This window comes from Lutjanus erythropterus, chromosome 19 (assembly GCF_056507025.1).
Source record: "Lutjanus erythropterus isolate fLutEry1 chromosome 19, fLutEry1.hap2, whole genome shotgun sequence".
In the NCBI taxonomy this organism is placed as follows: domain Eukaryota; kingdom Metazoa; phylum Chordata; class Actinopteri; order Lutjaniformes; family Lutjanidae; genus Lutjanus; species Lutjanus erythropterus.
The window spans coordinates 32,717,852-32,729,450 of record NC_139335.1 but is presented as its reverse complement, the minus strand read 5'-3'; the positions used below and the strand labels follow the sequence as shown (position 1 = coordinate 32,729,450).

Below are 11,599 nucleotides of genomic sequence, written 5' to 3'. Positions count from 1 at the left end.
GAGGAAGCACAAAGCCAACATATCCGCAAGTTCACACCTTCAGAGTGAGTGTATAGATTCCCAGAATGGACTCTATACTGTCAACAAATCCTTTGATGGTGCCAGCACTCTTCTCCATGTTCAAAAAAGGGTATGGGGTGATAATCAGCACATTTCATGTCAGTCCACAGAATGCCAGGTGAACATGGAATTGGCTTGGAGAAGTGGATTGATAGCGCATGAATGCATACACCTCAAATCAATCACATACTGTGCATCTTATGCAGACCTGGGCATTGCATGGCCCCCGGGCCCCATACGGCCCTATGGCTGACTCTGACCGGCACGTGAAAGGTTAATTGGAAATCACAAAATAAACATATTTTCTAATTTCATCTCATGCATGGACTAAAGCTGCATTGCTTTTATTTTGAAGTTGTTTTTTATTCACGTACATAATGACGCAATACGTATATCAAGACGTGTGCATGATTGGATTGTTGTCACAAGCAGGTCATAAGATGATTTTAGCCTTCAAAAATGTCCACTTATGCTAAAAAAAGCAAGGTAGAAACCAATGCAGGGTTTTCAATAAAAATTGGACTGCAAAGTATTTATTTACTGAAGTCAGACATAAAGCCATGTGTTTAGTTTGCGGGGAGCAGATCGCTAAATCGCTAAAAACAGTAAGCCATTCTCTGAGGGGGAGTTTGTCAAAGAGTGCTTGGTGGACTCTGCAGCACTAATATGCCCTGAAAAAAAAGAAGCATTTGAGCAAGTGCCACTGTCGAGGCGAACTGTGATGAGAAGGATTGAGGACATTGCGGGGAATCTGGAGCTTCAGCTGCAACGTGAAGTGGCAAGTTTTGAATTTTTCTCCTTGGCATTGGACGAGAGCTGTGATGTCCGCCGGACTTCAAAATCACGGAGGAGCTGGCAGCAATGTGGTCGATGAAAGGGACGACGACAGGGAGCAACCTGTTCACGGAGGTAAATGCATGCATGGACGCGTTGGGACTGAAATGGGACAGAGTGGTAGGTGTCACAATGGATGGTTGTCCAAATCTTACAGGGAAAAATGTCGTACTTTTGAAACGTATGCAAGATAAAGTGGCTGAAATCGACACAGATCAGAAATTGGTATTTTTGCATTGTATTATACACCAACATGTGTTGTGCAAACCAGAGCTAAAAATTAACCATGTTATTGATGTTGTTACTAAAATAGTAAACTTCATCAAGGCACGGGCATTGAATCACAGACAGTTTGTCGCACTTTTGGAGAATCATGAGACTGAGCATAGTGACATCGGCTACCACACAGCTGTCAAATGGCTCAGCCTGGGCAAAGTGCTAAAAAGAGTTTGGGACCTGAAAGCAGTGATTCGAGAGTTTTGTGAGAAGAAAGGCAAAGACATCCCAGAGCTCTCAGATGAGGACTGGATGGTAGAGTTTGCATTTGCTGTTGATGTGACTGCACTGATGAAAGAACTGAACATCAGACTGCAAGGCAAGGGCCTTTTTGTTCATGAAATGAAATGCAGTTTCTGTCAAGCCAACTGGAGAGCAACACTCTCAGTCACATGCAAACCCTGAAAGAAGTCACACCATCAGCTGATCACCTCCGCAGGTACTCATCCATGTTAGGAACATTGCATGGTGAGTTTTCAAGGCGATTTGAGGATCTCAGAACAATCGAGGATGAAATGCACATGATTTCCTCTCCCTTTACCTGCAGTGTGGATAATGCACCCAGTGATGTTCAGCTGGAACTCATTGATCTGCAGTCTGATGTAGTACTGGCAGAGCACTTTAAGTCAGAATCTCTGCTGGATTTCTACTCTTCTCTCAAGGAGGAGAACTTTCCAAACATTAGGAGACATGCTCAGAAGATGTTGATGTTCTCTTTGGCTCTACCTACATATGTGAACAAATATTTTCAATGATGAAGTTTACGAAATCCTGGTATAGATCCTCTCTCACTGATGATCATTTGTCAGCTGTGCTTCACATCTCCACCTCAGACATTTAACCTGACTTTGATACACTCGTTAAAGCCCAGCAGAGACTAGATTTCTCTCACTGAACAAGAAAAAAGAACTTAAAAGCATCAAATGAGGTGGTTAGACTACAAATGTTGGCATGTAAATGCACCAACTAGCAGTGAACTGGAATACTTTCTTTAGAAGCCTTTTTCTCAAAATCACAGTTCAGTGATGTTCAGTGACAGTTCAGTATGATGTATCTTGCTTAATGTTTGGAGCACAAAGACAATATTGTGATGTCTTTAGAATTCTAAGAACCTTTACACAACTTTCCAACAGTATATGAAACTCAAAATGTGTTTTGGAGTGAATGTGACTGAAAATGTTCACTAATATGAGTCACAAATAGTAAAAAACGTTCACATTTTGTTTACCATTGTTTTGGGAAATTTGATTGAATAAATTACATTTTTTGTAAGGCAACCTCACTTTTTCATTGCTTAACTATAACATATACTCTTACCAGCTTGTCAAAACAATGCTATTTACTGCTTTTTTTAAATAAAGAAATACAATTAATATTATGTAGAATTGAATTCAGCCTTTTGGCCCGGCCCTCCACAATATTTTCTGTTTCTCATGTGGCCTCATGGAAAAAATAATTGCCCACCCCTGATATTATGCCTCCTCCCCTGTGCTTCTTCAGGAAACACTAATTGATATGGTGAACAGAAAGTGGTTTGGTGAAGACAAAAAGAGGGCCTGATCGACAAAACCTTGCCAAAGCTGACCATGTACATCTGTCTGTCCACTCCAAAACTGGGACACCTCTGTCAAAAAAATACATTTGTATGAGCCCACAGTGTCATACTATAGTTGACTTGGACGAGTCATGGTGTCATATGATACCAAAAAAAAAAATACATGGCACTGTCCTTGTGCTAGGACAAAGAGATCATGCCCTCACAAATACATAGCAAAATGGCATTTATTTTAGACACATCAAGAACTTTTTAGAAAAGTCAAGTGCACTGAGGACAAGGAGTGCCTGGAGACTGCATCATCAAGAAATGACAACAATGACGATGAGGCAGATCCTAATGAAACCCCATATCCACCATCAGATGAGAAAAAGATGAAAGCCATGGTGGAGTACATTTTGAACTACAAGAAGCTGCCTGCTGTTCTGCCGGATCATTTACGGCTTCTATCTACAGAAAAAGAATATCCTAGGCACCTCATCCCAGAAGAGATGACATGCCAGCACTGCCCAGGCAATGTGCCCCTGAGTGATCCAGTCCTCATCACAAACAAGGCCAAAATCCTCACCAACTCACGCATTGTTCAGGGTATGTCAATGTTATTGATCTGTTGATATGTTATCACTGTCTACTGTTGTACATCTACTCTATTTTCATTGTTGTAAACTGTACTGTGAATCTTTACATTTCTAGATATAGCTACCTACTGTAAATCCTGTTACCAATGTGAGACCAACTACCACTATCAAGAATGGAAGGACGACCTACATAATTTTAATGACCGAATAATCCTTGATCTCCCCTTATGCATAACCATTAGAAATTTGCTACAGGTAATTTTTGATCTAACTTAATTGAAATGTAATTTGTGTATTAGGTGAATGTACAAATTCATTTTTACAGTACATTAACTTTTTTTATTATTGTGTTTCTCTGTTAGGTCCATACTGCAGTGAACCGAGTGGTTGAGTATTTGGAGTTAACTACAGGAGTACGGTATCCTTCACCTGATACCATTCTCCACGGATATCTTCACTTTGAAGCACTCACAGACCACGAATATCGTTATTCTTGCGTGACCTGTGGTGATCATCCACCAGTGGTCATCATGGACCTCCATAAGAAGGGAGCATTCTATTTGTCAGGTAAGAATGCAAATAGACTTATTTAGATGTTAATTAGAGAATTGATCACTCGTAAGTGACTTTTTTGTAATGTTATCAAATTATTTTTTCAGTGAGTGACCTTCCACAACCTCCTAGATAAGTAATTGAGGAGAGAAAGGAAACCATTCATACCATTGGTATGTAGGGTTGTTACCTACTTCACAGTCTGGGGGTTGAATATTGGAGGGTCAGGAAAAGTCAATAACATGTTATTTCTACTCTGTTTTCTTGCATCCCTCTATTTTTCTCTCTCTCAGGAGTCATGGGGGCCTTTAGGAGTTCTACTCCAAACAGATTTATGAGTCAGCCAGTCCCCTAGGCCCTGCTGTGCAGATTTCAAGCTGCGCTTATGCACATTACATTGCAACTTTTTTGTTTGTTTTTCAATAAAAAGGATGTTTCCAAAAAATACATGTCTTATATTTCTGAACAAAATGTAAGATAAATGATTCTGGTATGTTTTAGAGCCATTTTAAGAATTTTAGCCATATTTTTATGATATTGGGATAATATGAATCACGATTATTTTGGCATTTGGGTGGAATAAACCTTTAATAATGAATCACAATTATTTTGGCATTTGGGTGAAATAAACCTCCAATATTATAGTTAGACAGAAAGTACCTTTAATGTTGTATTAAGTAGTATATGGGTGGAATAAACCTCCAATATTATAAAAACTAGGGGCCTAAAACTGCGGTCCCAGAAATGCGGGTGTGAATCTGCACATTTTGATGATATTCGAATAATATCATGAATCACAATTGTTTTGGCATTTGGGGGGAATAAACCTTTAATAATGAACCACAATTAAAACTTTAATAGTGAATCACAATTATTTTGGCATTTGGGTAGAATAAACCTTCAATATTATCGTTGGACAGTCAGTTGTATTTTGCTGTCATCCAGTTCGATAGGTGGCACTATTGCAGAAAACCTAAGGTCCTAGAAATGCGGTCCCAGAACTGCGGGTCTGAATCTGCAGCCTCCGGGTCTGCAGATGTATACTATTGGAGCAAACAGGTGAGGGAGGGGAGGAGGGCAGACTGATCACTAATCAATCACGGATGTCGTCCTCCTCTCGGACTGATTAAAAAAATAAAAATGCCAAAATTGGTGACAAAGCAAACCTGGGTGTCTGCACAAATAAAGTCTTTGTGTAAAACACTGCAGAGTGTAACATCGTGCTGTTTAAAGACAGTCTGCTGTCATTAGTTTGACAGAGAGACAGAGAGGGTCGTGTCTAAAAGGGAACCCTAGACCCGCGAAAGATCGCATGAGTTTGATTATTTTAGTAGAAATGACGGAAACAAATCTCGCGAGAGTTGTGCAAATAAAAAGTTACCTTCTAGACACGACCGAAAAAGGTGCGCAGCTCAAAAAAATAGAAAATCATGTTGTGGTGCAGATGTTTTTAATGTGGCGGGCCGCCATAAATAAAACACTATTCACTGATCCACAGAGAGTCACTGAAACACTGATCACTGACTTGCTGTGATGGAAAAAATACTCACATTCTTTATTTAAGTAAAAACACTAATACCACAATGTAAAAATACCTAATTACAATTTAAAAATCTTGAATGTTATTGTTTCCTTTTTTGAAAAATCAACATTTTTATTGCTGTTGTTGTACTTTAATGGTATTCTTATTGATATTTTTTTGATGACTAAATACAGACCTGCAAACTCATAAGAGGAGAAAAAGGTGTCATGTTGGTAAACCAGTCCCCTGTCCTCTGGGGGTCTGGGAGTGTCTGTCCTGCTCCAGAAGAAAAATGTTGTGATTTTAACTTTAATTTTTACTTTAGCAATTTAGCAATTTACATTTTCTTAAAGCAAAAGTAATGTAATAGAAAAACAGAATGTGCAGAACGCGCAATATTTCTTATCTGATTACTCGATTAATCGGCAGAATAATCAATAGATTATGCTTTAATTTTACTGGTCCGGCCCACTTGAGATCAAATTGGGCTGTATGTGGCCCCTGAGCCAAAATGAGTTTGACACCCCTGCTTTAATGTGTTGTGATATGAGTCGCTCAAGGCATTTTGCAGCCACTGAGGTTAGTGCAATGGGTCTGCAGTCACTGAGGTTACGGCTGAGGTTTTGGGGATGGGGATTATGGTGGCTGATTTAAGACAAGGTGGGATGGTGGCATTAGACAAGGAGAGGTTGAAGATTTTCCTAAAAACTGCTCCAAGCTCATTGGAACAGGCCTTGAGTAATTCATCAGGTACTCCATTGTAGTGGTATAATTTTCAACATGATGCCCATCCAACACCAAGTTCACTCCATCCAGTACAAAACTCACTTAACCTTGTTGATGCTTTCCCAGACTCCATGCTCATCCATGATGCCCATCCAGCACAAAGTCCTCTCTCCCTAATATATATTAAAAGAGCGCTCCATTCTTAAACAGAGTACTGTTGGAGGCCTCATTAAAATGAACACTCCATTCTGAAGTAGAGTACTGCAGAGTGTTTTACAAGGTAATGTTAATGAAAAGATCAAACCACAACATCAATCACTGTCACCCAAGGACCTTGTAGGTACTTTCCAGCACCTGGTGCTCACCACAAAGACTAAAAATACACAAATATGTTTGATTGTAAGCCAAAATGTTCAAAGTGGGAGGAGGCTCCTAGAACCTCCTAAATAGTATATAACAGGGTGTTTTGCACCTCTTTCTTCAGTCTAACCCCGGGTTTGACTCAAGCTTGTTGATTTTTCTACCTAGAGAGATCAATAAACTTTGTGTGGCAGAACTTTGTTGCTCTTCCAGTGATTTTTCCTGATTTTGGACTTTGCCTGATTCTTCTTTTTGATGGTTTTGAACTTTGAAAATATACAGGTGATAACAGTGGTTTTTTATTAAGGTTTTTAGGGTGTTGTGGCTCTAAGCCCAGACCTTACTGGCCTATTTTTCTGAGCCTTTTTGTCACAACACCATCAGGTCCCGCAGCTTTCCTAGTCTTCACCGACCTGAACACCCGTCTCACTTGATTCTCCTGAAGGGTGAGTGTATGTGGGTTTGTGGACTGTGGGGGCAGTGAGTCTGCTGGGGGCCTTTTAACCTCAAAGCGGGCAAAGAAATGATTCAATTCCTCTGTCAGCAGGGCATCGTCACTAACAGTTTCAGGGGTGCAGTTTTTGTAGTTGGTGAGATGTTTTAATCCTTGCCACACTTGACGTGGGTTGTTGTTAGACAGGTGGTCCTCCAACTTCTTTTTATAGGCTGCCTTGGCATTTTTAATACCCAAGGTTCCATAAGCATGCATTCTGCAATGCATGCAAATCTGGGACAGTTGGTAACGACCTTTATTAGCACACAAGCAGAAGCAGGAATTCGAGCAGACGAGGAAACACAGAAAACAGTTCGTTCTTCAGGCTTGGAGCCCACACAAAGTCTCTGGGTTTCAAGCTTGGGGATTGGGTCGAGCTGAACCTAGACGCGGAACCGAGGGGGAGGATGTGAACCCTTGGACCTGTACAGCAGGCAGGAGTGACAGAGAGGGGCTTACAGGGGATGAGGTCAACGAGGCGAGGAGTCCAGAACCAGAAAAGCAGGCCAATGATGCAGCAGAGCAGACTAGGGATGAGCAGCAGGGAAGTCGGGACCAGGCGGAGAAGTCAGGACCAGGTGAGCAGACAATCGGTGAGTCGTCCCCCCCTGAGGATGGCCCCTCCTCTTCTTCCTCGTTGCCGGATGCCTTGGATGACAGGGAGGACAGAGTCTCTATATTGGCGCCCCTACCCGTGGAGGGGATCTTGGAGGGCTGGTCAGGGTGACGGTGATGGAACTCGTGGATGAGCTGCGCATCCAGGATGTGACGAGCCGGGACCCATGACCTCTCCTCTGGGCCATATCCCTCCCAGTCTACGAGGTACTGGAGACCCCTTCCATGGCGGCAGGAGCGCAGCAGGCGGCGAATCGTGAAGGCAGGACCCCCGTCAATGATCCGGGGAGGTGGTGGCAGCTGAGAAGCAGGCATCAATGGACTCTCTCGAACTGGCTTGACCCTGGAGACATGGAAGATTGGGCGGATCCGCATGGCATGGGACAACTTGAGTCTGACAGGCGCAGGGTTGATGACCTTCTCAATCACAAATGGTCCGATGAACTTAGGAGCCAGCTTCTTGGACTCCACCCTCGGGAATGTCCCGGGTTGAGAGCCACACCTTCTGGTCCAGCAGGTAATTGGGAGCCCGGGAACGATGGCAGCTGGGTAACAGTCAGCTGCTCGTAGGAGAGCGGCTCTGGCCTGTGTAGCGGAACAGTTGCCCAAATTCCTATCAACCCCCTCTGTACTGTAACAAGAGAGGAATAAATTATCTCAATATGGACCAGCGTCTCAGAAGATCTAGTTCGCTCTGGGAGAGGATGGATACCAAGCAGCACAGGTGAAGCAAGACATGAGACTCAGCAGGTATGGTTAAGAAAATATAGAAAATTTATTCTTAAGTTCTTGTTTTTTTTCTTCTTGTTTTTTCCTTTTTTCCCTTTGGTTAAAGTAAAGGATTCACACAAGAACAATAAAAACTGTTTTGCAAATCAGTTTACACCATACACCATGAGAAAATTAAAAAATAGTAACCTCTTCTCCTCTCCTTTCAGGTTTACCAAGGAATCCACCCGTCAGGTAAGTATTTAATTCCTAATTTTGTTTAGTTTGAATGCTATTTTAGTTGTAAGGCACTCATTAATTTTCCCTATTTTATACTATTTTAGTTCAATAAATCCTATTTAAAGTGCCTCTAAATAGACAGGTGACTCCTTTAACTTCTAGTTGTCCCTGTTTATAACTCAAATCAAGTGCTTAATTGTCCCCTTAATCAAACCAATTAACCCAAAATAGATAAATAAAATGTTTACCCAGGTACCCTAATGGTGTTGCTCTTACTGCATCAACCCGTATTCTCACACAGACAACAGCTTTCATAAACATCGAAATTCACAAACTAATAATTTGTATACTCCAGTTATATTGACACTAAACTCTCAAAATTGGGAATCCAATTTTAATACTGGCTAGTGCAGGTAGAGCAGCACCTACAAACCAAAATACAAAGGGATAAGCAACAACCCATATAACCTATAAACACTGTAAACACTCAAGAACAGTTCAACCTTGGTGAGGTAGCAAATCAAAGGTTCAGTTTGATAAGTCACTGTAGAAGTCTGCTCACAGCTATCAGTTCAACTCAGGTTGAGTTGTATCCCTTTAAAGTCAGGCTCGATGCCAAACTATTTCTTGTTTAATCAAATTCCTTGTGGTCTGACGTGAAGCAGTGGTTGTGATTGTTCCACCACATTACTGGAACTTCTTATGGTCCGATGCGAGGTGGAAGCAAGTGGAACTGAAGATTTCAGGGGTCTTGCTGAATCACACTCTCAGTTGCAGTCATCAAAAAGGGGAAGGAGAAGAAAAAGACGAAGAAAGAAGACCTGGCCGGAATTTATCTTTGGCAAAATGGCAGCAGGAGTGTTACTGCCACAGGTCTTTTTAGGGTTGGTGAATTCGTGTCTACGGTGGTCGCTGTGTCGACACACGTCTGCACCGCTCCCTGCTCAGGTAGGAAAAGAATGTGCCTTGCCTCAACACAATCGTATCAACTACGTGAGGGGCCGGGTTTGACCATCCGTGAAAAACTTTAACAGGATCAATTCCTCCAACCATAGATTCACTTTCCTGCAACTTCTAATTATTATATCACTCATAATTTCTGCAAAATAGTGACACGTTTAATTACTGGCAGGTTATATTAGTTTCAATAACCTCACCTTTTCTTTTCTCCTTTTCTATTATTATTATTTCTGTTTTCTACAGTTAAGTAGTCATTTCATACTACTACTTATTTGTCTTAAATCACATTTTGGATTTTTTTCTAAAGGTTCTGGTAACCGGGGGTTACACCTGGGTCCAGGTCTGGCGGCAACGGTGGATGAAGGCCTCGACGGACGGACAGGAAGCTTCCTTTTGCAGAGCTGGGAACAGCGGTGGTTGGAAGCCGTAGGCGCACTGGAAGGGAGGAAGTCCAGTGGCGGAGCTGGCATATTTTACCCACAGTAGCTGCTTGGAGCAAGTCGAGGGGTGTTTGGACGCCATGCAGCGAAGCGGCGTCTCCATCTCTTGATTCATCCTCTCTGATTGGCCGTTGGATTGGAGATGGAACCCAGAGGACAGGCTCATGGTGGCCCCGATGAGGCTGCAGAACTCATGCCTGAATACAGATGTGAACTGGGGACTCCGATCTGAGACCACATCAGACGGAAGGCCGTGGAGCTGAAACACGTTGCAGAACTAGTTCAGCAGTCTCCTTGGCCGATGGAAGCTTGGGTAGGGGCACAAAGTTGTTGCTGAAATGGTCTACCACCGTCAGGATAGTGGTGAATCCGCCCAACAGTGGCAGACCGGTAACAAAGTCCAGTGAAATATGGGACCAGGGCCGATGTGGCACAGGTAGAGGTTGCAGGTAACTGGCAGGGGCCTGGCGGGAGGATTTGTGCTGACTGCAGATCAGGCAGGCATTGACAAACTAGACCAGAACCGTCGCTGCAGGACCTCTTTAGTGCGCTGAATATGAGTGAGCTGGGAGCCATGGGCCCATTGCAGGACGTCAGACCTCAGACCCTGTGGGACAAACAAGTGGTCAGGAGGACAGGAGCTGGGACCAGGCTGATTCTCTAAGGCAGCTTTTACATGCTCCTCCACTTCCCAGGTGAGAGAAGCCATCAGACGGGGAGCAGGAAGAATGGTGTCAGAATTAGGGGCGGTGTCTTCCTTTCCCATGAACTGGCGAAATAGAGTGTCAGGCTTGACGTTGCAGGAGCCCGGCCGATAGGAGAGGGAAAAGTTGAATCTGGTAAAGAACAATGACCACCGGGCCTGACAGGAGTTCAGTCTCCTAGCTGAACGGATGTACTCCAGGTTCTTGTGGTCAGTCCAAACCAGGAAGGGCAACTTAGTCCCCTCCAACCAGTGACGCCACTCCTCCAACGGCAGTTTCACCGCCAACAGTTCTCGGTTCCTGATATCATAATTTCTTTCTGCCAGAGACAGACATCGTGAGAAGAAGGCACAGGGGTGCATTTTTTGGTCATCAGCAGAACATTGAGAGAGAATGGCTCCAACCCCCACATCAGAAGCATCCACCTCAACAATGAACTGCCTTTCAGGATCGGGAACCAGGAGAATGGGAGCTGATGTGAACCGGGCCTTGAGGTTCTGGGCCCCGTTTCCCAGAGCCTTCGTAGTGCTACGTGTGTCCTAAATTGTATTTTAAGGTCTCCCTTAAGGTTATGGGCTGTTTCCCAGAGTTGGGACAACCTAAAGGGAGACCTTAAAATACAACTTACGACGCACGTAGCGCTACGAAGGCTCTGGGAAACGGGGCCCAGGAATGCCTCCTCAGCGGCCTTGGACCAACGGAAGGGTACCTTGGAGGAGGTGAGAGCAGTGAGTGGAGCAGCCATGGTGCTGTATCCCCGGATGAACCTTCGGTAGAAGTTGGCAAACCCTAGGTACTGTTGCAGCTGTTTCCGGGACTCGGGAATGGGACAGGAGGTGACGGCAGAGACCTTGGTGGGGTCCATCTGTATGCTGCCTTGATTGATAATGTACCCCAGGAATGCGACAGAGGTAGCATGGAACTCACACTTCTCGGCCTTAACAAACAGAGAGTTCTCCAGCAGGTGTTGGAGCAC

The 11,599-nt window shown here is 43.5% G+C and overlaps 1 protein-coding gene and 1 long non-coding RNA gene across 2 annotated transcripts; both read left to right on the top strand.

The window, feature by feature from the left end:
* The first annotated feature begins 921 nt into the window (after nucleotides 1-921).
* Nucleotides 922-1,575, top strand: LOC146310289 (general transcription factor II-I repeat domain-containing protein 2B-like). The gene has a single exon (XM_084745246.1). The coding sequence runs from the start codon at nucleotides 922-924 to the stop codon at nucleotides 1,573-1,575; it is 654 nt and encodes a 217-aa protein (XP_084601372.1).
* Nucleotides 1,576-2,684: 1,109 nt separating this feature from the next.
* Nucleotides 2,685-3,867, top strand: LOC146310288 (uncharacterized). Its single transcript, XR_014772500.1, has 3 exons — nucleotides 2,685-3,313; nucleotides 3,419-3,558; nucleotides 3,666-3,867. It is a non-coding gene; the product is annotated as an uncharacterized LOC146310288 (long non-coding RNA).
* The last annotated feature ends 7,732 nt before the right edge of the window (nucleotides 3,868-11,599 follow it).

What these genes read in the sequence shown, in the direction of transcription:
- LOC146310289 (XM_084745246.1), top strand. Translation starts at nt 922, where the DNA reads ATGTGGTCGATGAAAGGGACGACGACAGGGAGCAACCTGTTCACGGAG.